We start from the raw sequence: 25831 nt of genomic DNA, 5'->3' as shown, positions 1-25831 counted from the left end.
TTGTGATACCAGGCAAAGTATGCACAGGCAGGCCAATAGTCATACGCAGAAAGGAGAGTTAAACTCACCCAACAAGTGAGGAGGCTCTCTGGCTGCACAGCTCTCCTTTGCAGGAAGCAGCCTTCATCCATGAGATGCTCTCCCTTCGGCAATTGGCCCTTTTATGAGCCCAGGGTGGCTCCACCCTGGGTCTACCCCTTCTGGTCATGTGGAAAGCAAAGGTGCAAAACAATATTTTTCTTAATTTTCTGCTGTAACAATGAGAATTTAACAACAAGCTGCTTCTGTGTTACATTTTAAAGGGACTAATTTATATAGAAGACCTGCAACTGAGGAAACAGTTCCGGACAGTAACTGTAAATGATTCTGATCTGCATGCAGCACCACAACCAAGTTATGCCCTGTTTTTTAATAACAAATCAAGAAGGAGAAAAAGGGTAATGATCTCTGAGCATGTTTTCTGTAGCTGGGGGATGTTTGTGTCATCTACTTTTAAATGTCTAGAATAGGGGCTGAAGTTAAGAGATTGGTATCGCAGGATCTCTTTGCTCTTTATGGCTATGTCTCTGCACATGGCAGCTCAAATCAGGAGATCAGTCTTGAAATGGCATCTGGAGAAGCTTCCTGGTGTGGGTGGATGGGTGGACTCGGAGGAAGAGGCTGTTCATCCTGCGATGTTCCCTATCAGTCCCCTAGCTTCCCTTGCATCCACCAAAGCTTCCACAGAGCTTTCTGTGCCCTGTTGGTTTAATTGCAGCTGATGGCTTCCTACAAAACATCTTGGCTGAAACAGGAAAGCCTTTTCTTTTCTGCTATTTGAATGTTTAAATTGAGTGCTAAAACCAGAAGGAAGCAGGCAATAAAGCACAGTGAGAATAACAAATAACAAACAAGAAGCAGGCGGGAGTGTGTTGGTTGGGCAAATGTCTTGATTTGAATTAGCGTACGTGAGGACAGCTACTTCTGATTTTGCTTTAGGACTCTGTAACTTTTAGATAAATCCTCTCACTAATTCATCCAGAAGATATCCAAACCAAGGCTGTTTATTTTCACCTCATAGCAGTGGTTCAAACCCTCAATATTGCTGTGAACGTATGAGGACATAGATGAGTCTTTTCTGGCTTCAATAACTTTCCTAGTTAAGGTCTGTTGAAAAGCAGACACTGGGAAGTTCAGTCTAGAAAAGTGGGCAAGTACATATTTAGGGCATGTTGAAGACTTTAGCAAAACCAGAAGCATAAAATGGTGGTAGCAGTTCATAGATGTGCTTTTCATGGCTATTTCCTGATATGAGCTTTACGGGCCCACAAAGGTAATATCCACGTATTTTGCAGTTGCAGTCCTAGAATATTCTGAGAGCTATGTCTGTATGTGTGATCTTAGATATCACGTTTACTCTCTGTGCTGTCATTTCATAAGTCGCATGCATTCAGCACTCACCCATCTTTTGCTTTGAGCTCCTTAAACTCTAGCAGTGTTTACCTCGGTGTTCTGTATATTTGTATTGAATATTTCCCTCTGAGGATTTTTTTTACTTGACTACATTGACTACATTTCAAAATGATCTTTTTTTCCCCCCTGAATATTCTGCTTGACCAGTAGTAAACTGAAGATATGTTATCTGTGTATTGCTCAGATTTGACTGCTGCGTCTTCTCCACATCTCCACATAAACCCAGAGCTCTCTGCAAGTGCAGGCACAGCTCAGGTCCAGACTGCCTCCTCCTTGGTTGGATACCTGTGGCAGATACCACTTGGCATTTGTCTGTGGTGTGAAGTGTCACATGACAAAAGGGTTTTACATGTGTGTGCACAGAACGGGGAAGTTAGACCTCTACTCTGCCCTCGTGAGGCCTCATCTAGAGTGCTGCATCCAGGCCCAGGACCCCCAGCACAAGAAAAATGTGGAGCTGTTGGAGTGGGTCCAGAGAAGGGCACGAGGATGATCAGAGGGCTGGAGCATCTTTTGTATGAAGAAAGGCCAAGGGAGCTGGGCTTTTTAGCTTGGAGAAGACAAGGCTCCAGGAAGAGCTCACTGCATCCTTCTAGTAGTTGAAGTGAGCTTATAAGCAGGAGGGGGCTGACTTTGTACACAGGCAGACAGTGACAGGACAAGGGGGAATGATTTTAAACTAAAAGGAGAGAGAATTAGGTTAGACATTAGGAAGAAATTCTTTACTAACATGGCAGTGAGGCGCTGGCACAGGCTGCCTGGAGAAGCTGTGGATACCCCAGAGCTTATTATCAACACTATTAAGAATGTTGTAGTTTTCTTCTGTTACTGCCAGTATAAAAAAGTTGGAATTAACGTCCTTACCGAGTTGTCAGTGTCTGCTAATTCAGAGATGACAATCGTGCTAAAATATATTCAGTGTACAGTGTTTATCTTGCTCTGAAAACTTAATTTGTATCCCTTTGATTGTGTTGCAGAATATCAACTGTGCATAAAAAAATAATAAATAAAACAGAAAACTATATATATTTATCTACACTCATTGGTCTTTTATGCACTCATTTAAAAAAAAGAAAAAGAACTGAAATAAATCATAAGATATAAGAACGGTTTGAGCGTATTTTTCACTGTTCATTTTGAAATGTTAATCCTGAATGTTTTAAGAGACAAATCTGTGAGTTTTTCTTTCTAAACTGTATTGCTGCTTAATATTTAGATTACTGTAGCTCTATTAAAGCATATAGGACTTGGCGCACTGCACATAGTGTTTCACTGCCTGAGGCAGTTTGTGATCTAGGTACAGAGCGAGAGACAGCAGATGGATCTGGGCAGACGGGATGTAAAACAGAACATGGAGATGACAATGTATTGAGAGAGGCCTCCTAGAGAGTAATTGCTGAATTTCTTTCCAGAATGATTTCCTACTTGAACAGAAATGATGTGACCACAAAGTATTTCCAACCCTGTTAGTGGTAGGGGTAGTGATGTATTTGTATTTAGGTGCTGCAGAACTTCTGTAACAGGGTGGCTTAGCAAAGATTTCACAGAGTTCTGTGCCTTTGAAAGTAGGAAATAGAAAGTGATGGGTTATTGGCTGGACTCCATTTGTCCAGAACCCCCCGGAAAGAGCTGCTTGGGCAGACTTTGTCTTCCCGCTTCATCACTGGTCTAGAAAATTTGTTTTCTGATTCAGAACTGTTTCCCAAGTGCATGTAGGTGCAATCAGTGATCATTTGCTTTTAGACAAGGTTCACTAAGAGCGTTCCTTGGATTCGCCTGCTGTACTGTTAATTGTTCGAGGCAACGCTCCTGTAAAAGCTGCTAAAATGAATAGTTTGTGCATTTCTTGTGTCTCTGAGGAAACCTTCCTTAAGACTTCTTTTAATCTCCAGCACCTGCAGCCTCAGTTTATGCTTTTGTCTCACAGCTTTGCCTCAGGCCAGCATCGCTTCACACATGCTGCAACCATCTTCTAGCAGCACCGTGCAGCTGCCGGAGCTTCTGGGTGTTGAGAACTGCTAAGTATGAGCCTGGACCCTTGTTCTGTGTGTCCTGGCTCTTGGTACATGCTGGCTTTTGGTACATGCAGAGTGCAGTTTCAGGCTTCATGTCTGTCTGTCCCGTGTTTGACAGATTTCTCAGCGCTGCTTCTGCAGTTCTGAAAGTTCACGTGTCTGAGTGGAGGTTGTCAGGTGACTTTATTTCTATGTGTAAGGCAAACCGTTAGGAAAAGAGAAGAAAAAAAAATGACACAAAACCAACACAGACAAACCCAGATTCTAAAATATTTCAGGATTTCCAGATTTTAATGCCTGGGAGGTTGCAATGCACTTTATCACTTTATTGTCTGGCAGGAGTGCTTTATTATTTGAGGAAGAGAAAGCAATTACGTGTTCTCAATACTTATATAGATTTACATGTTATCAGTCCAGAGGGACTGAGGTACATTTAATGTTCTGTGAAAATGTTCAAAAAATGTCAATGTGGCTCTGCTGCTTTAAGATGCAATTGGCAACTTTAATTGAATGTAAGCAAAACAATGTAGATCTGATACCATGCGTGCTACAAATGTGTATCCACTGGTGATATCAAATGTTGTAGTATACAATGCAGATGTTTATTGTTTTTATGTAACACTTCCTACTGAAGTATTGGAAAGCCTGAAATAGAAATGCTCTGATGTGATGACCATGCAGTCCTGAACTGTCAGACTTCTAAGTCCTAAAGAAGTGCAACAGCATTTTTGTGACAAGGTCATATCCTTTTCTCTCATACACATGGTTATGTTTTATTAGGGCTCTTATTTTGCTTTTAGAAAGTGCTCGAAAGCAGCTCAGTGCTAATGAAAACTGGAATAGAGATAAAGTTGTGTTTACATCTAGGAACATGATAGATTTAAGCAGTTCTCACTCTTGCAGCAAGATGCTGCTGGAAAGTTTGGTCTGATGTCTGCTATCACTTTTTAACATCTGTTTGTGGGACCCTGTGCTGGCAGCAGCTGTTGCTGGGCAGTGACTGCAGTAAAGTGCCAGTGCTGAACTGTTGAGGTGGGCCTTTTGGAAATACCTGGAATTGGTGTTTGGGGATGAACTTGCTGTACAGTATCTGTTTAGGCATTTTAGAAATAAGACAGAGTCTTTAGCAGGGTTTGTCGTGATAAGACAGGGGGAAATGGTTTCAAATTAAAAGAGGTGAAATTGAGACTGGAGCTAAGGGAATTGCTTGTTTACAATAAGTACGGTGTGGCACTGGAACAGGCTGCCCAGAGAGGCGGTAGAAGCCCCGTCCTTGGAGACTCTCAAGGTCAGGATGGACAGGGCTCTGAGCACCCTGATGTAACTGCAGGTGCCCCTGTTCATTACAGGAGAGTTGGACTAGATGACCTAGAAAGATCCCTTTCAACACAAACCATTCTATGACTCTATTTTCATTGCATTTTGGCAGTGACTTTTGTTCAGTCATTGTGGGGCGTTTGTGCATGCATTGATCTGACCATGCAGAGGGTTTAGTTCGCTGGAGGTGGTGAAACACTGCTTCCAGTGTTCGCATTTTCCCCCATATACTGCACTAAAGTATAGTGTGACTCAGAGTAACTTATTTCGTTCAGAACTTCTTTCTGAGGTCTGTGGCTGCAGCCCAAGGCTGAGTACGAGGTCAGTAGGGCCTGGGCGGCAGCAGGGCAGGAGCCCCTGGGCTCATGGTGGCTGCACTCACTGACGAGGCTGGGGCGCATCGCTGAGCTCCCCACCCACTCTGCACGTGGCTGTGATCAGAAAATGTTCGCTGCACCGCGTGCTGATCGATCCGTGAGAGCTCAAACGGGATGCGAGACTGAACCTTTGAATTAGCTAAAAGAAGGGATTTGAAAGAGCAAAATATAGCGAGTGCTGATCCAACCTAGAGATCTACAGTGCAGCTTTGATTTTTATGTTTTTTTCTAATACTTTTAAATAATTCAGTCTCTTCCAAGCACGACGGCAGCTTTCAAGTGAAGGCATTGATCCATCAGCTCTCCGAGAGGCACGGAGGCCCAAGATGGCGGCGCTGCAGGAAGGAGGCAGGAGGGAGGGGAGCAAGCTGGGTGCCGCCTGTCACCTGCTGACAGGAAGCGGGCAGCTCACAGCCCACCTCACTCTGGTTTGTCACATGCGGTCTGGAAGCGCTTTTTGTGTCTGCCAGTGGGTGAGAGCTGAACCTAAGGTGCTCCCTAGAAGACTCTTGCAGATGACCTCCATGAGAGAATATGTTGTGTTTTCAGCCACCCATCGTTTGGCCTCGGGGCTGCCTAAGAGTCACTGTCCCTTGAGCAGGCCCAGGGGCTGGATGGGAGCTGAGGGGCACAGGGCAGGACCCTAACCCTAAGCCGAGGGGCTGAGCAGTGTGTTTTTATGGCCTCCTTGAGAGAGGCACCTGTGTTCTACAATGGAACCGCTTGGCTCCGATGTGCGTTTTACACACTGAGGGTGTTTGGCAACACCGGTGCGTGAGACAGCTCAGTGTTCTCCTGCTATACAGAGAGCCCGCAGCAAAGCCAGCTCTGCCCTTTCGGAGCTGGACCTTCCTCGTCGCTCCCTGCCTGCTCTGGGAGAGCCCCGTGCCTCAGCTGACATGGGGCTGACACGGCCCCGAGCCGCCCTGGGAGGTGCCGCCACCGCCGATCCCGCTGCAGCAGCCGGGGCACAGCACTTGTCCGTCCCGCTATGGAGCGCGTCCCCAGCCGGAGCCCAGCCACACAGCGGGGCGTTCCTTCCCGAGCAGGGTCGCGCTGGGGCGTTCCGTGCCGCCGGGGTGTCGGCGGTGCTCGGTGAGGGCGTTTGTTGAGGAAAAGCACCCGGGCAGCCCGCGCACCCCCGTCGTCTCCCAGAGGCCCCCGTCCCTCGGGCGCCCGGCGCCGGCCCCGCACGGGCGGTGGCGGCCGCTGGGGGGAGCCCGCGCTCCACGAGCGGCCCCGGGCGCTGCCCAGCGGGGCCCGGGACCGGGGGCGGCCCGGGAGCGGGGCAGCGCCCGCGGCGCGCCCCTGAAGAAGGAGAACGGGGAGCCCCGCCGGGACCCCGCCCCGGGCAGAGCGGCCCTGGGAGAGCGGACAGAGGCCGACGGAGGCGGCCGCGGGGCCGAGCAGCCCGGAGCGGCTCCTTTGCCCGGTGGCGGAGTCGGCGCCCACCGGCGGCCGTGGGAGGGTCGGGCCGCCGCTGCGTTTGTGCGCCCCGCGGGGTTTGTGCCGCACGGCAATTGGCAAAGGTTAGCAGCGCGTCCGGAGATCCCGCGTAATCCCAGCTTAAATATTAAAAGTCTGAGCAGCCCGGGCCGAGTATTTACCGATGTAACTCCATAGATTTCCCTCCAGAGCCGCACTTCTAAGAATTTACGGGACTTCTTTTTTAATTATTATTATTATTATTATTTTTTCCCCTGCATCTTTTCCCACTCCTTGGTTATGCATTTACCAAACTAGCGGGGAGGGGGTTGGGGGAGGGCCAACAATACCCGGGGAGCGGTCTGTAACGTGAGAGAAAGGCGAGATTCCGCCCCAGAGCCGCTCCAGGGGATCCGCAGCCACGGGCGGACCGAATCGCGCAGCCGAAGCCCGGCAGAGCCGGGGGGTGCGACGGGAACGGGGCTCCGCTCTCAGCGCTGCAGTAGCCGCAGCCCCCGGACAGCTGTGCGGGGAGAGGGGCTCAGGCGGGAACATGGCTGTAATTACAATTCCCCATCGGAGGGACGTGGCTGAGGGAGAGATCTTATCAATTAATAGTAACGTTAATTTGAATCTCGTGGAATAGGTTGGCTGAAAATACACCTCCTTCTAAATATCCTCGTTGGAGGGAAAAAAAAAAAAAAAAAAAAAAAAAGAAGGAAAGAGAAAAGAGGGGGTGGGATGGGGTGGAAAAGGAATGTTTCAACCGAAGCCCAAGCAGGGGAAATTGGGGGGAAGAAACGCGCCGCTTTGGGTAGAAATAATTATTTGGGGGGGGGGGTTGGGAAGGGGGGGAGGAGGAGGGGAAATAAAAATAAGAATATAAAAAATACGTGTGTATCTGCGAGAGACGGCAGCTTTTACATGGGGAAAATCGAGGAGCGCTCCCGCCCGCCGACGCGGTGTTTTCATCGTGCTCTCGGCCCGCGAGCTGTTAAGGAGAAAAATAAAGGGATGGGAACGTGCGCCAACAGTTTGCCGTGAAATAAGAGTTAAAAGAAGTAATAGAACTAATCACTGTCTCCTCAAATCAAGTAGAAAACATTTCAATGCACTAATTAGAGTAATTAGAATAATAAGACTGCCTATATGTGGTAAGACAATGTGTACAAACAACTTTATTTAATGTATACTGGTAATCAGCGGTGCGTGCGTGCCTGAATGCTCAGTGCAATAAAATTCACCCCCGTCCGCCCAAACAATCAAATACAAATTAGTTTAATGATTGTGCCTGCTCGGATGTCTTAGAAATCCGCAGGCGGAGGGAAATAAATAGCCCCATCCTCGTGCGCGCCTCTCCCCTACTGACCGAGGGGCCGATGGCTCCGCACACTTGGCAATGAATGACTGCAGACATGAATGAATCGGGGAGGGAAGGGGAATTAATGAATGAGTCGGGCCGAAAGCGGCCCCCGACTTTCGGAGGGAGCCTCTCTCCGCCTCCCGCCGGGGCTGCTCCGGGAGGGCGCGGGGCTGCGGGGCTGCGGGGCTGCGCGGCTCGGGCAGAACCGGCTCCTTCCTGGCGTCTCGCGTTTGGGAAGTTCTTTTGTTAATTTTACTGTTTCTGCTGAACCACGCTTTGCCTTTTTGCTTCAGCTCGTTCTCCCCGGAACGGCACCCGCTCCTCAAAGTGCGGCCAAGCGCAAAGCTGCCCGGCCGAGAGCGATTTAACGCTGAGCTGCTCGGAGCATCTCTCAGCCCCGACGGCAGCCGCACAGCACCCGCACCTCCGAATGTATTTTCTATTCCCTTTCGCATCGGGCCCGGAGCGGCAGCAGAGCCTCTCATAGTCCTTTTCCCAAATACACCAGAAACGAATCACTCTCAGGCAGAGGGGCAGCGGAGGGCCGCGTTCTCCAGGCCCCATCCTGGAGTCCGAGTGGCTGCCATCGCGCCCAGCTGCTACCCGCGGCTCTTTCCCACGCGTGGGCCGGGCCGAGGGCAGCAGCTCCAGGTCACAGCCCCGTGCCCGAGGGTGCCCGGGCGCTGCCCTCCCGCAGCGCGCAGCCCCGCGCAAACCCAGCCGCAACAAAGAGCCATAAACCCCCACCCCCAGCGTGGCTTGGGCCAACTTCTGGGGCTGGAGGAGGGTGAGGATGGCCACAGACTGAGGCAGCCTCAGCGGAGCTGTGCGAGGGCTCGGCCTCAGCATCCGCAAGCAGAAACCGAGAGCGACGAGAAGGGGCGGCCCTGCAGCGGCCTCTCTCCCCGTCGGGGCTCTGCGGAGCCGCCGAGGGCAGCGCAGAGCACCGCCCGGCCCGGGGAGCTACCGGCCGGGCCGTGAGCTCCTTCACGGGCTTCGGGACACCGATTCAGCCTCTACTCGAGCGAGCGAGGCGAGGAGCCAGTGCTCATCCAACAGAACGGCTGTGGCCGAGCCTAGCTCGCTGCGCGCACCTTGACATCCACCTGCAGACAGCACACTCTACCACCACCACTCCGTGGGTTCTTCCCTCTTCTCTTTCCCTCAGATCAAGCAGAGGGAAGCAACCACACGGGCCGGCCTTCCTTTGGCAGCACACGCCGAGCTGGGCACGGAGCAGCCCGGCGGGCACGAAAGCGGCCACCCCGCGTCCATCCCCGCGGCCTCGGGCCTGCCCCGCGCCCAGGGCTGACCGAGCCCCTTCCCGCCCCACACGTGAGCGTTGGGAAAGACGCACGGCTCCCTCCGAGCCCCCCGAAGCGTCCTGCAGAGGGCAGAGGCTGCCCGCGTTCTGCAGCCGACCCGGCGGGATATTGACCAAGGACTTCAAATCCATACCCGGCTTAAACATTTTACCCGTCAGCACGTCTGCGGTCACAAAACACTTCTTCTTTCTGTCACTTCGCTTCGAAACTATTGATAAGATCATTTAGCTGAATCTGTTCGGGATGAGTGTAATATTGACTAGGAGTTAGAAAAGATGATTAAATCTAATAAGCCGAGAAACTCTCGGGAAGGGGGAGAGAGAACAGCACGTTTGCCCTACGAAGCAGAGCAGAGCCCCAAAGGCCCTAGCACTTCCTCCACACGCTGCCGCTGCCGCCGGCACCCACCGGCACGGCCCCGATACTCGGTACCCGGCCCCGGATCACGCAGCCGCCCCGCTCCGGCCCGGCGGCCCGGCCTCAGCGGCGCTCCCCACGGAGAAGCTCCGCCTTTCCTTTCCTTTCCTCTTTGCTTTCTCTTTTCTCCTTTTCTCCCTTTCTTTCCTTTTCTCTCTCTCTTTTTTTTTTTTTTTTTTTTCCTTTGGCACGGGGGAGGAGAGTCGGGTGTTGCGTTCTGCCAAGGCCGCGCAGAGCGGAGCCCTCTCGCCTCGGGCCCGGCCCTCCTCCAGCACCGCAGCGCGACGGAGCGGGATGTCAGCGCCGGAGAAGGACGGCACCGCTCCGCACAGCATCATCGCTCTGCCCGAGCCGCTGCGGGGCTCTGCGGGGAACGCAACCCCCGTGCTCCGCTCCCGCAACCCGCGCCCTTGGAACAGGGCAGCGCTCGGTGCGGCCACGGAACCGCTTCCCCAATTCCGTGCGCTATAAAGGGCTGGCGGTGCTCGCACAGAGCTAACAGCGCTGCGGTGTTCTCCCTCCCGATTTCAGAGCTACGCCAATCTGTGCTATCTTTCAAAATAAAACAAAAGGGATTTCAATAATTCGAACAAACTATGAAGGTATTGTGCATTTCTGTTTTATGTAGATAATAAAATATTACTTTAACATAAATATATAAGGATCTCTGCGTTTTTATTTTTTTCCCCACAAGCACATCCAAATGTACCAAAACAAAGTATTTGTAAAGAGACCGAAAAAAAAAAAAATTACATCCCATATAGATTTGTTCACCTACTCATTTAAAGCTACAGAAAAACAGTTTCCAGAACCTGTTCGCTTTCAAAGAAATAAATATACATTGAGGCAGGCCACTTAAAAATGATATGAAAATATTTCCCTGGGTAGCATTTAAAAAAAAAAAAAAAAGAAAAATAGACAAAGAAAACATTGAAACTATTTCTGCATTTCGAAGGACAAATATTAAACATATATACAGAGCGGTAAGGTTTGCGTGGTAACTTTTTTTTCCTTTTTTTTCTTTTTTCTTTCTTTTTTTTTTTTTTTTTTCTTTTCTTTTTTTGTAAGTAAACCTATGTGGAGTTTGAGGCTTTTCCCAAACAGCCCTGGTTGCCGTTCTCTGACCTTACACACAGATCGGTGGGTCTGAAAGTTGGGTCCTCCCCGCGCCACGGGCCGGCCCTGCTCGGAGTCACCAGTCCCCAGCACGATAAATAACCAGCAGCTCGGTACGGCCAAAAGAAAAGGAAAGGAAAGAGTAAAGCTCGGTGCCCGCATCTCTGTAACCATCGTTGGGAAAGTGGGAAAAAGGCTTCAGTGTGCGTCGCTTCGATACCCATCACTGTCTGACCAAGGGGGAAAAAAGGGAAGGAGGAAGGAAGAAAGAAAAACAAATGTCACAGCGCTTGAAGAGACAATGGGAAACATGGTCTAACGCCTCGGCTGCTGAATGCAATATTTATATGATCTCTGCAAGAGAACGCTTCATTGTTTTTTTCTCCATCACCGTCCAACACTCATCTAAGTAAACTTTTAGCTTACAAAAACGCCTCGCCTATGTAGCACCCGTCTAAAGGGCCCCGTTATGAACGTGTAACTACCGGAGTTTAGAGTTCCCCTCATGTCTATGGATGGCGGTGCGCAGCACACACACGGCGCTGCTCCCAGCCCGCTCCGCGCCTCTCCTCGGAGCTTTGTGTCGTGTGCTGCGTCCCCCTGGGTTCCTCTCTCTCTCTCTCTCTCTCTCTCTCTGTCTCTCTTTTTGGAAGTTAACCGTTTCCCATCAGGATAATGCCACGAAATGCACTTTAAAACTGTTACTGGGGAGAGGTGTGGGGGGAGGAGGGGGGAGGCGAATTGAAAGTGGCATTTTTTCCACTTCATTTCACCCTTCTCCCCCCCCCCCCCCCTCCTTTCCCCGGTGAAAGACACAGGGCTGCCCGAGCGGAGCTGCTCCTTTCGTTCCGTACATGACGCTGCGAACCGACCGGGGATGGGGGAAAGGGGGTAGAGTGGGGAGGGTGGGGGGGGGGAGGGGGAAGGAAAAATAATAAATACGGGAAGCAAAGGTGAAAGGAGCGCGGGCTGCGAGTAGAGCCGCTCCGGGGGGAGGCGAGGGGGGGCCGAGGCGGAGGGCTGTGGCAGGGGGGAACCGAACGTCCCCGTACTTCTCTCGGGGCGGCCCCTGCGGCGCGAGGTGTTTCCTCCCGGCCCTGCAGCCTCTCGCCGGGGTCGCGGTCCCTTTCGCGGCCGCGCACTGCCAGAAAACGAAGTTTGCTTCGTCCCTTCGCCCAGCTCTCGCTGCCCCCGCGGACGGTCCGGAGCCGCTCCGCCGCACGGCCGTGTGCACATCCTACATACATACGCCTGCGTGCGGGCGGCACACACACACACCGATATACGTACTCCTCATCCCCCACATCGGGTCAAGAGGGCAAGAAACCCACTGAATTTCTGTAAACTTCGATATCCTCGCAGTGCAAATGACTACGTCTCAATACTGCCTGGGACAAGGGCTCCTTCCTTTCCCTGCTCACATCCCGACGGGCGGATGCCCACAGCCGCGCTCCCGCCAGCACCGCCGCCCCCGGCCCGGCCGGCGCAGTACTCACTCCTCAAGGCCCGGCCACAGCCCGCACCCGCCGCCCGACCGGAGCTTTCTGTCTGCTTGGATTCGCGTTCGCTTTTCTGCTCGCTTTTTGTTTGTTTGTTTTGTTTTGTTAATTTTTTTCCCTATTTATCTTTCTTTTTTTTTTTTTTTTTGCTCGATTTTTTTTTTTTTTTGAAAGAGAGGAGAAAAATAAAAACAAAGAAAAACAAAAACAAAAACAAAAAACAACCCCAACACCGAAAGGAGGACGCCGGAAAGGCGGGGGGAAGGAGGAGGAGGAGTAGGGGTGGGGGGAGGGCGCCCAGGTCACTGCACGGGGGTCTGCACCCCATGGTGCGGCGGCGTGTCCCTGCTGGGCCCGTACACGTCCTCGGCGCCCGGCAGCGTCCCCCCGGGCGGCGTCATGCGCTTCTCCTTCTGTCTCCTGTTACAAAACCACACTCTCACCACCTCCTTCTCCAACTGAAGGCTGTCCGCCAGCGAGGTGATCTCCTGCGCCGAGGGCTTGGGGCACTTGAGGAAGTGGCTCTCCAGCGCGCCCTTGACGCTCACCTCGATGGAGGTGCGCTTTTTCCGCTTGCGGCCCTGCGCCGCGATCTTGTCTATGCTGGTGGGGCTGCCCGAGGAGGAGTCCGCCTCCTCCAACCACTTGTTCAACAAAGGCTTCAGCTTGCACATGTTCTTGAAGCTGAGCTGCAGGGCCTCGAAGCGGCAGATGGTGGTCTGCGAGAAGACGTTGCCGTACAGCGTGCCCAGCGCCAGCCCCACGTCCGCTTGGGTAAATCCCAGCTTTATCCGCCGTTGCTTGAACTGCTTGGCGAACTGCTCCAGGTCGTCCGAGGTCGGCGTGTCCTCGTCCGAGTGCGCCTCGTGGTGCGGCCCTCCCGCCGCCGCCGCTCCGCCGGCCCCCGGCCCTCCTCCGCCCGCGGGGTGCGGCCCGTGCGGGTGCTCGGCACCGTGGTGCGGCGGCGCGGGCGGCCCGGGAGCTTCGTCGTGGGCGTCACGCAGGCCGTGGTGGTGCAGGGCGGGCTGCGCGGCGCCCAACATGCCGTTGACGGTGAAGCCGGGCGGCTGCGGGTACAGCAGCCCCGCCTGCGCCGCGCCGTTGGCCGCGGCCATGCCCGGCGGCAGGTGCGCCGCGCCGCCCGCCCGCCACGCCGCGTGGTGCCCGCCGCCGCCGCCGCCGTGGTGCACCAGGTGCGGCGCTCGGCCCGGCGGCGGCGGGTGCTGCGGCGGCGGCAGCTCGTCGCCGCGCGGGGCCGCCTGCACCGCGGCCGGCTTGATGTCGGGCGGGCCCAGCGCGCCCGCCGCCGCCCAGGGCGCCTCGCCGCCGCCGCCGCCCCCTCCGCCGCCGCCGCCCCCTCCTCCGCCGCCGCCGCCGGGGCCGCCGTGGGACAGCGCGGCGATCCACTGGTGAGCGTGGCTCAGCGGGTGCCCGTTGCTCTGCAGCGCGTAGTCCGCCTGCACCAGCGCGCCCGCGTCGCGGTAGCCGCCGCCGGGCTGCATGCCGCCGGGCGGCTCGGCGTGCACCATGGGCGAGCCGGAGGCGAGCAGGCTGTAGTGGTTGGAGGCTGCGGTCGCCATGACTCGCCGCGCCGCTCTGCTCGCGCCGGTTAAAGGCGCCGCGCATTTGACAGCTACTTTTGCGCCTCGGGCGCCGCGCGGCGCCCGCGCCCCCCCGGCCCGCGCGGCGGCGGGGCCCACCGCGAAGGCACGCGCGGCCGCCCCGCCCCGCCGCCGCCGCCCATTGGCTGCGCGCCGCCCGACGGACGGGGGCGCCCCCGGCGACCGCCGCTGCCGCCGGCTCCCATTGGCCGAGCGCCGCGTCCGAGCCCCGCCCCCGGCCCGCCCCCCACCGCCCGGCGCCGAGGGGAACGGGCCGAGGGCGGGGCAGGGGGAGGGGCGGGGGCGCCGACGCTCCTTTCCCCCCCCGTCCCGATCCCCCCTTTCGGGGCTCCGCCCCTCGACCCGCTCCTGTTGCTCCGCGCCCGGCGGCGGCACCCCGACCTCCCCCAGCGGGGTGCGAGGGACCCCAGGCGGGACGGAGCGGGCCCCGCTCAGGGCTCGGCGCGCTTTCATCCCCGTCGCCGTTATCCGCTGCGTTCGCCTCCCTCCGACGTGCGGACGGGGAACGATGCTGCGGGGCTCGGGGAAAGCTCCCTGCAGCCGCTCCTCACCGGCCCGGCCCGGCGCGCAGCCCCTCGGCGGCGCTCCTCGCCCCCCACCGCCGCCCCGTCGGGCCCTCCGATCCGCCTGTCCGCTAGCCCCTCGCCAGCGGGGGCTGAGGCGGACACTGCGGCGCTCTGATTCAGCTCTGCCCCGCTCCCTGCTCACAGCGGCTGCTTCTGCACCGCTCTGCGGCACGGACGTGAGGAAGGATTTCCGACGGTCCTGCAGGCTCTGAACGCGCCGTCCCATTTCTCGGAGCCCGCGGGGCCCCGCTGCTCCCGGGCTCTCGCGCGGCTCGTGGGGCGTGAGCGGACTCCGGGCCCTGCGCAGGGACAGAACCGGTTCGGGGCCGCACGAAGCCCAGCGCAGCCCAGGCGCTCTCGTGGGAACCGCTCCCGCGGGCCGTGTGTGGGGGACTGGGAGCCCGGACCGCCTCTCCTCGGGTGGCTGTAAGGAACACGTTCAGCTGAGGGACCCACAGCGAAAGGGTGGGAATGGGTAACACGGGTTGCCCGGCAGAAGGGCGCAGAGCGGTAACACTGAGGCAAAGTTGCGTAAAGTTTGCGCTCACGGCCACCGCTTCCCGCGCCTCCTCTCCTCTCACGGCTGCTCCATCCCTCTCGTTCATCGCTGTGTGAGCTCAGCCCTGGGAATGGAATGGTTTGTGCTCACGGATGTGACTCTTCTCCCTTCACCCGCGGCCCCTCATCCCATCGCTGGGGCGGTGCACTCCGCCCGTGAGCGCGGTGCGGGCACAGCCGCTGCGGCCCCGACAGCCGCGGGACCGCTCTGAGCCGTGTACCAAAAGAACGGGGCGAAGTGCTGAGCGGTGAGTGTGAGGCCTTGGGAGGGAGGGAGGGTGGCGAAGAAGCAGAAGAGGAAAAAAAAAGACAAATTCCATCAGTGTAGGCGATATGTTCTGGTCGATGCGCCCGCGGCTTTGCGCACTGAGCCCCGGGGCCGCAGCCCGGCGCGGTCGGTGCGGAGCTGCGCTTCGCTCCCGGAGCTTACAGGCAGCGCAAACCCCCCCCGGCCGTCCGTGCCCTGCAGCCCCGGACAGAGCGGGAGGGGCTGAGAAGTTTCTTTGGTCCTGGAGGAGGAGGAGAGGAGCGCGGTGGACAGAGGGCGGCCCATTGTCCGCACCGGGGGCATTTTTGTCTGCCCGGCTGTGGTTGCTATAGTGAGGAGGAACGGGGAGAGAGAGGAGGGAATGGGGAAAAAAAAAAAAAGCCGAAAGCAGCAGCCCCAAAGCGAACAGAGGAGCGCGGTCCGATCTCTCCGCGCTCCCCGCAGCGCCACCCGCGCCCAACCAAAATAAGAGCGCGGCGCGGGGCTCGGGGTGCGGCGGCCCCGGAACTCTGCGGGGAGCCTCCAGCTCCGGCCCGGCCTCGGCCCGACCCCACGGCCTCTCCCTCGGGCACAGTTGCGCTACAGGGCGGCCGTGGCACTGCTCCCGGATCGCTGCTCTCTCTCTTTCTCCCTTTTCTTTTTTTTTCTTTTTTCTTTTTCTTTCTTTCTTTCTTTCTTTTTTTTTTTTTTTTTTTTTTTTTTCCTTTCCCTTTTTGGTACCCAAATACTGACAAAAGGGGGGGAGGAGGGGGGGAGGAGAGGACGGGATGGACGACCTCCCCCGATGCAAATGAGCAGCCCTTAAATTTTACAAGAGACTCTTATTTTGCAGCGGCGCTTTTTATTGCCTCGCTATTGAACTTTGCAAACAGTGCGGCGGGGGCAGGCGGCGATGAAGGGGCGCGGAGGCGCGGGGCTGAGCGGGGTGAGCGGTGCGGGGCGCGTTATAGTCTCTCGGTGAATAGGGGACGGTGCAGCTCCGGAGATGGGCGCAGACGTAGCAGTGAGCGCTCGGGGAGGGGAAGGGGGCGGCGGAGGGGGGCACCGCACTGTACTGCTTTGGTTTTGTTTTGTTTTTTTTTTTTTATTTTTCTAGGAGAAGTTAGATTGCAGCTGAAGGAGAGAGGTCAGTATCTCTTCCAATCAATCTGTCTGTCTGTCTGACGCTGTCCCCATCTCATCCCGGCGAAGGGAAAAGCTCCAACTTTGCTCCTCCGCGCAGTGCGTGCAACTCCGCTCCCGGCGTAGTAAGGTTGTGGCCGTTCGGTGCCTTATCTGAGACGGGAAAATAGCAGCGCTCCTTCCAATCACGGGGCGGAATTGGTCTCCTCCCGCTCAGTTGTTACATATATATGTATTTTTTCTTTGGGTCTCATTTTGGAAATGCAGTTGACAACTTTTATTTAAAACCACTTTACCAGGCACCACTTAATGCATTATTCACGTTTTTAAAAATGCTTGAGAGAAATCACCTTAATGAAGAGAACATTTGCGGTAATTTGGTGATAATTATCAGAATCGCCAAACATTCGCAGAGGCTGTAGCGTTACGTGTCGGAAGAAAAGCAAAGCGCATTATTCTAATGGTCTGATATGCAAACTACGGACCGTCTAATTATAACCTTTAATAGCGCAGACGCGATGCTGTGCCGCTGTTGGGACGGGAGGGCCGCGGCCGTGCGCTCCGAGGACCGCGTGTGCGCCTCCATCCAGCGAGTGCGTTCCCGTGGAGCAGGGCCCTGCCAAACCGCATTTAAGAGAATAAAAATTAATGACTGCGAATTTGAGCGTTAAATTAACATTAATTATATGACCTGCCTGCTGGAAAGATTAAATTTCTTACGCCCTAATTAGATAACGTCTCCTCATACATCAAACAATTTCCTTTTCCAGATTTCGGTATTAAAATGCAGAACGGGAAGAACGGGGTCGCTCCGTGGACGGCGCGGGGTGAGCGCTCTAGGCCGGCCCCGGGTCGCGGCCCTGAGTGGGGGGAGGGAGGTGCGGCCCCGGGACCCCTGCGCCCCCCTCCCGGCTCCGGGCTCGCTGGCAGCGGGAGCCGGGTAGGGAGCCCCGACGGGTGCCGGGGCCGGGCCCGGGGGCGGACACGGGGGTGAGCGGCGGGGCCGTGCCGGCGGCGGGCCGGGAGGCTCGGTTACAGGGCGTCGGGTTGCAGGGTGCTGAGCTGGTGTGTCGGCGGCTTATGCACTAGGGAAGAAAGAGGGGGGGGGGGGGGAAGGAAAAGGGAAAAATAGGGAAAAAGTGGAAAAGGGGGGGAAAAGGGGGGGGGGGGAGGGGGAGGAAAAAAAAGAAAAAGGAAAGGAAAAAAAAAGAAGAAAATTCGACGAAAAGAAAAAGAAGGAAAAAAGAAAAGAAAAAAGTGATAAAAAAAAAAAAATAGAAAATGAAGATTGGAAAAAGAAAGAAGAAAAACAAGAGAAAGGGAACAAAAAGGAAAGAAAGAAAGAAAGAAAGAAAGAAAGAAAGAAAGAAAGAAAGAAAGAAAGAAAGAAAGAAAGAAAGAAAGAAAGAAAGAAAGAAAGAAAGAAAGAAAGAAAGAAAGAAAGAAAGAAAGAAAGAAAGAAAGAAAGAAAAGAAAAGAGAAGGAAGACTAAAAGAAAGAAAGGGAAAAAAAAAATAAAAAGAATGAAGGAAGAAAAAGAGGTGGGGAAGCTTCTCCCTAACCCCCCCCCTCCCCTTCCCCCCGGGTGGGATGCGAGTGGTTGTGCGGGGGGTGCAGTGCTGGGCAAGAGGGGCGGATTCCGGCTGCAGGAAACCCCCTGCCCACATGGAAGGAGCTGTGAAGAGGAATCGTGGCATTAGAAAGTGTTGCCTTGTTCCCACTTCATTTCCTAGTACCAGATAATTGCTTTTTCAACTCAATTGAGACTCGGTTTGTATTATTGCTGTTACCGCTCCTCTGCGAGCTTCTGTGTCTGTCTAAGACACCCGTGTCTCCTGTTAGTCTCGTGCTCGCTCTCTGGACGTGGTTGATAACAAATGATGTTCAGTGCTAAGTTCAGTAATGGCATCCAGAAAGTGCACGGTGAGGAGGTGGCAGTGGCGACAGGAGGGAACTGCCACGTTCCTGGGCTGTCCCTGCGCTCCATCAGCTGTGGAGACCTATAGGCCGTGCAGCTGGGCCCTTCTCCTTCACCAGACCGATGCTACTGCTCTCAGGTGAGTGAATCTTTCTGATGAACAGCAGAAAGGTTTTATTTAAATACGATGGCAAATAGAGTCTGGCTGACAGCAGGCAAGGGCACTGAGGGCAGCAGGAGTGTGCTGCACGTGGGGTGTCCAGGGCTGCAGCATCTCCAGCAGCACAGCTCCGGCAGAATGTCCATGCCCCAGTGACAACCACCACCGCCCAGACACAGCCCAACAGCACACGTAAAGGATCCTGAGCAGCACAACAGCACACTGTGGGAGCAGCAGAAGCCCTTATCCTTTGAAGCCCCCCCGTTTGCCACTCCTCCCAGTCTGACAACAGCTGCTTTGGGAGGCTGTTTTCATCCCTGGTTACAGTGAGGTCCCCCAACACTTGCATGGAGAAGAGGGCAGAGAAGGTGATTCTGTGAAGCTGTAGTCCTCACCCACACCCAAAGCACACTTGCAGGTGTCCACACTGCAGCCTATTCTGTTCAATAACCAAGCAATTGGGCCAATAATTTTGTATTGACAGGAGAACACATAACAGCTTCTTCCCTGAAACTGCAGACATGGATGTGATGGGATGTCCCTTTCTCTTCACTGCTCTGAGATACAGCTCAGAGTTTAAGGGTAGTTTTAAATATTTGCAACCCTGCACACATTCTCACACTCTACTTAATCCAATGCTTTTTAATGAGCTGAATCACTCTCCTGTTTGCAGAACAGGATGGACAGCGTCTTTGGCTCAAGTGTGGTAGAGGTGAACCCATAGCTGAGGCTGTTGATTGCTGTTCAGGGCTGCCAACTCAACTAGCCGAGATTTCTGTGCTGCTCCCACACAGCCTGTGAAAGGCAATCAGTCTTCTTGGGAACAGCTCAAATAATTCATGTACCATCATAATTGTATATTCCTGCTAAAGTGACACTGAACAGTCAATTCTTCAAAAGAAAAGATTTGCCCATCACCCTAGGTAATTGTGAGCGCTGCTTATCTAAAATAAACCACCCTGAAAGCCCCATGGTAGTATATGTGCATGGACAAATGGGTGATAACTCCCAAATCTCAAGCTCTCTTACTGCAACAAGAGCACTCAGCATGGCAGCTGGAACCAGCCTGGGTTCACCTCCCTTCCCTACCAGACCCTTGGTGTGATGAGGCTCTGGCTGTGCAGACCCCCTCCCTCAATGTCTGCAGTGCAAACATACAGCCACTGCTGAGATGGCACCTGCACTACAGTCGGCAGCAAATGCGATGAAAGAGAGCTCACCTGCTTGCATGTGCTCACAGAGCTGTTCACCCACTTCTATTTGCTGCCACCCCACAGGCTGCGCTTCAGCAGAACTTGGCTCAAGGTGCCTTGTTTCAGCAGCTGCACAGAGGACGGCTTCTTAGTGATTCTGTAGCTCAAAGGTGTGCAAAATAGATGCCTAACTGGGAATAAAATTATCATAAGCACGATTATGCCTGTGCTGAAAGGACAAGGTCAGGAGGAGAATCCAAAATGTCAACAGGACTAGTTGGTGATGGATTGTCTTAGACAGAGCTGTCCAATGTTATACATCACAAAAAGTTAAAAGATGATGGAATTTATATGTTGGACTCGTCAGTTCGTACCAGAACCTAAGGAGCAGCAGCAAAACTAGGCACAGTGCCTTTGTCTGTCTGGCATGCGTTGGGATGTGTGGTGAGGATGGCGGTGAGGGATCTCCTGAGCTGGCAGAAGCTTCTTCATTTGGCACCAATGGTCCCAGAAGCCACTGTGCTCTCCCTGCCCCAGATCCACAACCCACTCTCCTCTAGGAAATGAGGTCTTTCTGCAGCCTTCAGGTCCTTGTGTTGGTCCTTTATTCCATGGAGACAGTCATTGCTATCTCATAGCCCATGGACCAGTACATCAGAGTTGGGCCAGACTGCTCTAAAGAAGCTCAGAGCTGTTCTGGGTACCACCCCCTGGTTGTTTCTGCATGGCTGCTTGTACACCTCCTATAGTATTTTCTTTTTTTTTTTCTTACAGCCATCTTTTACACTAAATCAACACATGCATCCAGTAAACATTCCAAAAAACCCTGATCACAAACCACTGCTCATACTTTATTTTGGGAGAGGTCCTTATTCACTTCTGTTGAAAATGAGGAAAGCGGAATATTAATTGTTGTTCCATTTCTAGAAAACATCTTCCCTTCCCTTCCCTTCCCTTCCCTTCCCTTCCCTTCCCTTCCCTTCCCTTCCCTTCCCTTCCCTTCCCTTCCCTTCCCTTCCCTTCCCTTCCCTTCCCTTCCCTTCCCTTCCCTTCCCTTCCCTTCCCTTCCCTTCCCTTCCCTTCCCTTCCCTTCCCTTCCCTTCCCTTTCCTTTCCCAAAACTATTGACACCCTAGTTAAAAAACCAGTCATTGTCTGTGATAAATAGCAGACTTTGAGGATCTACATTTTGCATGCGGTCCCTCCAGAGACTGCTCCGTGCCGAGCGTATGTATCTAGAAATCTGAGGCAGTATACTTTTCCTTCGTATCTGTTTCTGTTTACCTAAAAGATCAGAGCTCCTATTTGTGTTTTCATTGTGTTTCAGTGTTTGTGTTGGGGCCGGTGAGTAACCACGTTCTGCTCTTTTGAAAGGCTCAGAGCAGAGTGTCAGTGCGGTTACTTCTGGGTTGTAGCACTGGAGAAAAGTTGCAGTTTTCTGCAGGTTCATCTCTGATAAGGGAGGAAGGAACTCTTTTCACTGCCTTTAACTTTATTTTGGTGGGCTCTTGCAAGATGCCTAGTGGAAATGCTCAGTGGATTGGGATAATTAGAATGAGCTTGGATGGCAAGTAAGCAAAGGAATAGCATGCACATACATTAGAATGCATCTCTCCCACACGTGCAATATTTCTTTTCTGTTACTTGCAGGTGAGATGTCCCTTCTACCTGACATTGTGTCACATCAGAGTGTTTTTGGGCAGTGTTGATTTGAGGCACGCAGATCAACCAAGAAAACCGTTCACAGCTGAATTAAGTGCTGGCTTCTCTCACAGGAGTTTGGTGCAACTTTTTTTTTCCTGAATTCTCCTGCTCCTGGATTTATGTAATTAAATGACAACCTCAGCTCTTGTGAGAAGTAAAAAATACGGTTTCTATACATCACAATTCTGGAGGGACACTTTAAAAAGTAATTTGACGTTTCCCTAAATGTGCAGCGACCAACAGAGAAATAAAATGAAACCCACATTTATTATTGGGAAAAATCTTGAAACTTTTAGCCGTGCTTGTCATTTTTAAAACTGACTTACGATTTAGATGAGACATTAAGAACAGCTTTCTAATAGAAAGATGGGAAGCATGAGAATAGATTGCCTGGAGTGGCAGTGGGAGGATTTGAAAATTGGTTGGACAAATGTCTGCAGGAACGTGGCAGCTGCAGCCCATCCAGCCCTGTGCAGTGGACACGCCAGGACTCCTTCGTGCCCCTGTGGACAGGGGCTGTCAAGCCCAGGATCGCTCCCTGCCCGGTGCTGCCTTTCCGCTTGACTTCTCTGGGCTTACTTTTTGGGCATAAGCTGTTCCTCTGGGCAGCCAGGAGCAAGGCAGGGGGTCACCTTCTCTGCACACGTTATACATGAATAAACACCTTCCTAGGATTACTTAACCCAAGTCTGCTGTGCGCCTGTTTCCCTGCTGACACACCATTAGCATCTGAAGCATCTATATTTCCCGAATTGCACAGAGATAACTTATCACTCCAGCTGCTTATCTCAGACCTGCCCCGTGGATCCAGGGGAAAGATTTTCCCTTTAGCGCTAACAACGGGTGCCTGATGCTTACTTTGAAATGCCCCTCCTCCTTTAGAAAAGGAGAGGTGGGATTCTTGCCCTGCACATTTTGCATCTCTCTCTCCATCTCTGTGCCCATCCAGCCAGGTTTATCACTGTCAGAGCACTGGCCCAGGCCTTGCTGGCAGTGCTAGCTGTTCCATGCAGTGTTTGCCCTTGGAAGTTTGGCATGTGTCAGGAGCATGCCCACATTGAATGTGGGTGTGCAGCTGAGACAGTGGGCTGGGTGGGTCAGCTGTGCGCTCAGGAAACTCTTCTGGAAGCTGCTGGAATGTGGAGTAGAGGAAGGAGTGTCTCATTGCCTTTTTGTGCCTCTTTTTTCTCTCAGTGGCTCCTCTGGCTAACAGGTCAGCACTTAATATGTTCTGCAGAGTTCACATTCTGCAAAAAGTCAGTGGGCAAAAGAGCCCGTAACAATTAGCGTGACAGTGAGCAGGAGGTGAGAACGGGATGGTGGCACACAGCAGGTGTCTGTCTGCAGTCCCCTGCCACTAAGAGCAATTTGGTATTGGAAGCATCTGAGGGCAGACAGATAAAGCTTCATTTCATGAGCAGGGATAGAAAAACTCTCTTCAGCCCCTGCTTGCTCTTTCCTGCCCTAGGTCATCTTGCTTCAAATGAGGGCAGGGGGAGTAAGGTTAAAATGCAAAGGCTGGCCAGGATGTCTGCCCTGGTTGGAATAGCATTTCTTGCAGCTCTAAGCTAGTAGTATGTAGTCACCTCCAGGTCCCCCCCGCTGAGCTGCAATAACACAAGATGAGAGGCAACCTCAAGTTGTGTCAGGGGAGGTTCAGGCTGGATAACACAAGGAATTTCTTCTCACGGAGTGAGGCACTGGCATGGGCTGCCCAGGGAGGTAGTAGAGTCACTGTCCCTGGAGGTGTTCAAGAAGCGTGTGGATGTGGCAATGAGAGATGTGGTTAGTGGGCATGGTGGGGGTGGGTGGACTAGGAGATCTTAGAGGTGTTTTCCAACCTTAATGATTCTGTCTTTCTATGAACACTAGGTGTCCCACTGCAGGTGCTACCAAGTGCTATCTCTCCACCGGGCCTCCAGCCTGCTTGTGTCTGCACGCAAGCACTTGGACCATGATGCCCAGTCTTATAGGGTGACCAGACACAGGCAGTGCTTCTAGGAGCTGCTGGCTCAGCCGTGATCCCTGTGGTTGTGCAAGCCCTCAGACTTGGCTGGGACTTGCTGGGGGCATCTGCCTGCTTAGGAGCACTGCAGCTTTCTTACCACAGCTTCAGATAAGAAAATAGGCGAGCTTCAACAGAGGAGGAAGAGCAAGGTAAGAAGTAGAGCATTACTCTTGCCATCCTGAGCACTGGTATTTCTAAATCACATACTTTGTCATGCCATGAAACCTTATCAGAAGCTGCACATAACTAACCACGGAATCTAGATTCATTGGCTTGAATTTTATTGTAAGAGATACCAGGAGCATGAAAGACACCCTGTTGCTATCACCTATAGATAAATTCCTTGATGTTTTTCATCATGAAATTCTGCTTCCTCTTGCTTATTTAGCTTTGCCATCTGTCTCGATTTGACTGTTTCAGTGCTCGATGTTTTCAGCCAGAGCAAGATCCAGGAGACAAGTGAAAATATAAGCAACCCATCCTTCATTTCAGAGCAGAAGCTCTTAAAGTTTGCAAAGTTGCAAAGTTTGCAAAGGGAGACTTGACGATATAGTGGGAAAGCTAAACCACCTGAACAGGCAAATGCAGGCACCTGCTTTTACTGTTATTTGAAAAATCCTGGTTTTACAGCTAATCTGTGAGGCTTTTTGTGCATGGCTTGATTTGTAGTTTCTTAATGATTGGGACTGGCAGCATTGTTTATAGCCCTGACAGACTTCTAACAATGAAACATTATATTTTTTTCCCCATCTAGTCTCTGTCTCAAAGCAAACTATCCTGGAAGCACTCAATTTGGTGCCTTGGTCATTTCAGTGAATGAAATTAAGGGAAAATGATATATCTGAACATCCTCAAAATTGCAGTTATTTCTTTGGGAAGATATAGCACAGCACACTCTCAAACAGCAACTTGGAATTCTGAAGGGCAGGGAGGTGCCTTAAGCCAGATTCTAATGTTTCTGAAAATGTTTGTTAACAGATAGATGCTTCTTTAGTCTTTGCCACACACAGTCCCCTCAGCCTACATATGCAATTACTATGCTTCAGCCTCTCCCTTCAACAGATCATGACCAGATCACGGATGGAGAAGAGACCTGAAGACAGTGGATTAGGTGAGGATTTCCCTGCAATCTCTATCTGTGCTTATTTTATATTTCTGTGTTTCTGGGGAAGGGAACTGCAATAGGGATCTCTCTCTTGTGGTTTATGTATGTTCCATTTTTATGGAATGATGGTGGAATAAAGAGAACTGGAAAGTATCAGAAAAATGTAGAAAGATGGGGAAAGGTTTCAGATGGGGGAAAAGAACAGAAAGGAAGAGGTGGGCTAGGGACTGGGTGAGTTTATGAGAACAAGAAGAGCATTGGAGGCTGATGTATGAGGCTGGAAGGGGATGGAGTGACGCCAAGGGCTCATAGCTCACTGCAGGACCCAGGACAGGACCCATGGGTGCCTCTTTCATCAGTGATGTTCTGACCTGTGAGTAACAGCACACCCACCAGCCTTGCCTATGTTCCCACACACCTCTAGAAGCACTGCATAAAGTATACCAGCCTACTACTGCCACTAGGTGCCATTAGTTCAAGCAAACAGTGCCATAGAGCTAATTGTGAGTGAAGGATGTGGTTCCCCCTGCAGAAATACACTTATTTTAAAATAAATAATAAACTTCTCCTACTGAATTTCATCTGTCTGTGAGTTAAAGAGGTTCAATAATTGAGCCTTCAAAAGTCATACCATGCCATAGTTAAGTTTCTCCTCCAGATAATGCATGCTATCACACAGCTGGCCCCAGCTGACCACTGCTGGGCATCTAAAGTAGAGTGACCACTTGTGGAAAGTTTGATTAAATGGCCAAATGTTTTTAAAAAAGGTTTTATTTGCACATAGTAACAAGAAATAATAATGAGTTTTCATCCCAAAGTCTCCCTCATAATGAGTGTGAAATGTTTCATTCATTGTTGAACATCATCACCCCTCCCCAGCTCAGGAAATCTGTTCTGTTACTTACCAGGGCTGAATCTCATTGTAGCCATTTTTTCTTTGGCTGGGAGTGAAAGGAACCATCATCTTCGCACTTCTTCATAGCTGAGAATTCAGAACAGCTCTGTGCAATGCAGTGTTGAGTTCTCCTCACTGGATGTTCCCAGACTTCCACATGCAGATGAGCCATGGACACCAACCCATGTTCTGTTGTTCCCTGTCAAGCCTCTGAGACATAAGGATGCCAGAAATCTGCAGAAGTTTCCAATGGCCCACCAAGCCCGTGGGTGCAGAACAGATCTGAGTGTTTCCACTTCTCCAACTCCCCTTTCTGTCAAGCTCTAAAATGACAATCTGAGGTGGGTAGAGTGAGCATAACTCTTGGGAACAGTCTTTTTTTTTCCCCTTGCCTTATATGCTTAATA

At 52.6% G+C, this 25831-nt stretch overlaps 2 protein-coding genes across 2 annotated transcripts in view; one reads left to right on the top strand and one right to left on the bottom strand.

Moving 5' to 3' along the window:
• Positions 1–25831, top strand: part of FAXC (failed axon connections homolog, metaxin like GST domain containing) — a 251953-nt gene that overhangs the window by 223511 nt on the left and 2611 nt on the right. The gene's annotated exons all lie outside the window — the stretch shown is intronic.
• POU3F2 (POU class 3 homeobox 2) lies at positions 11722–13967 on the bottom strand. Its single transcript, XM_052687578.1, has one exon. The coding sequence runs from the start codon at positions 13884–13886 to the stop codon at positions 12609–12611; it is 1278 nt and encodes a 425-aa protein (XP_052543538.1). The 5' UTR covers positions 13887–13967; the 3' UTR covers positions 11722–12608.

The sequence above is a fragment of the Tympanuchus pallidicinctus genome, unplaced genomic scaffold (genome assembly GCF_026119805.1).
Source record: "Tympanuchus pallidicinctus isolate F22 unplaced genomic scaffold, pur_lepc_1.0 scaffold1, whole genome shotgun sequence".
NCBI classification, from domain to species: Eukaryota; Metazoa; Chordata; class Aves; order Galliformes; family Phasianidae; genus Tympanuchus; species Tympanuchus pallidicinctus.
Note: the sequence above shows the minus strand (reverse complement) of the source record. Positions and strands in the feature narration are given on the sequence as shown.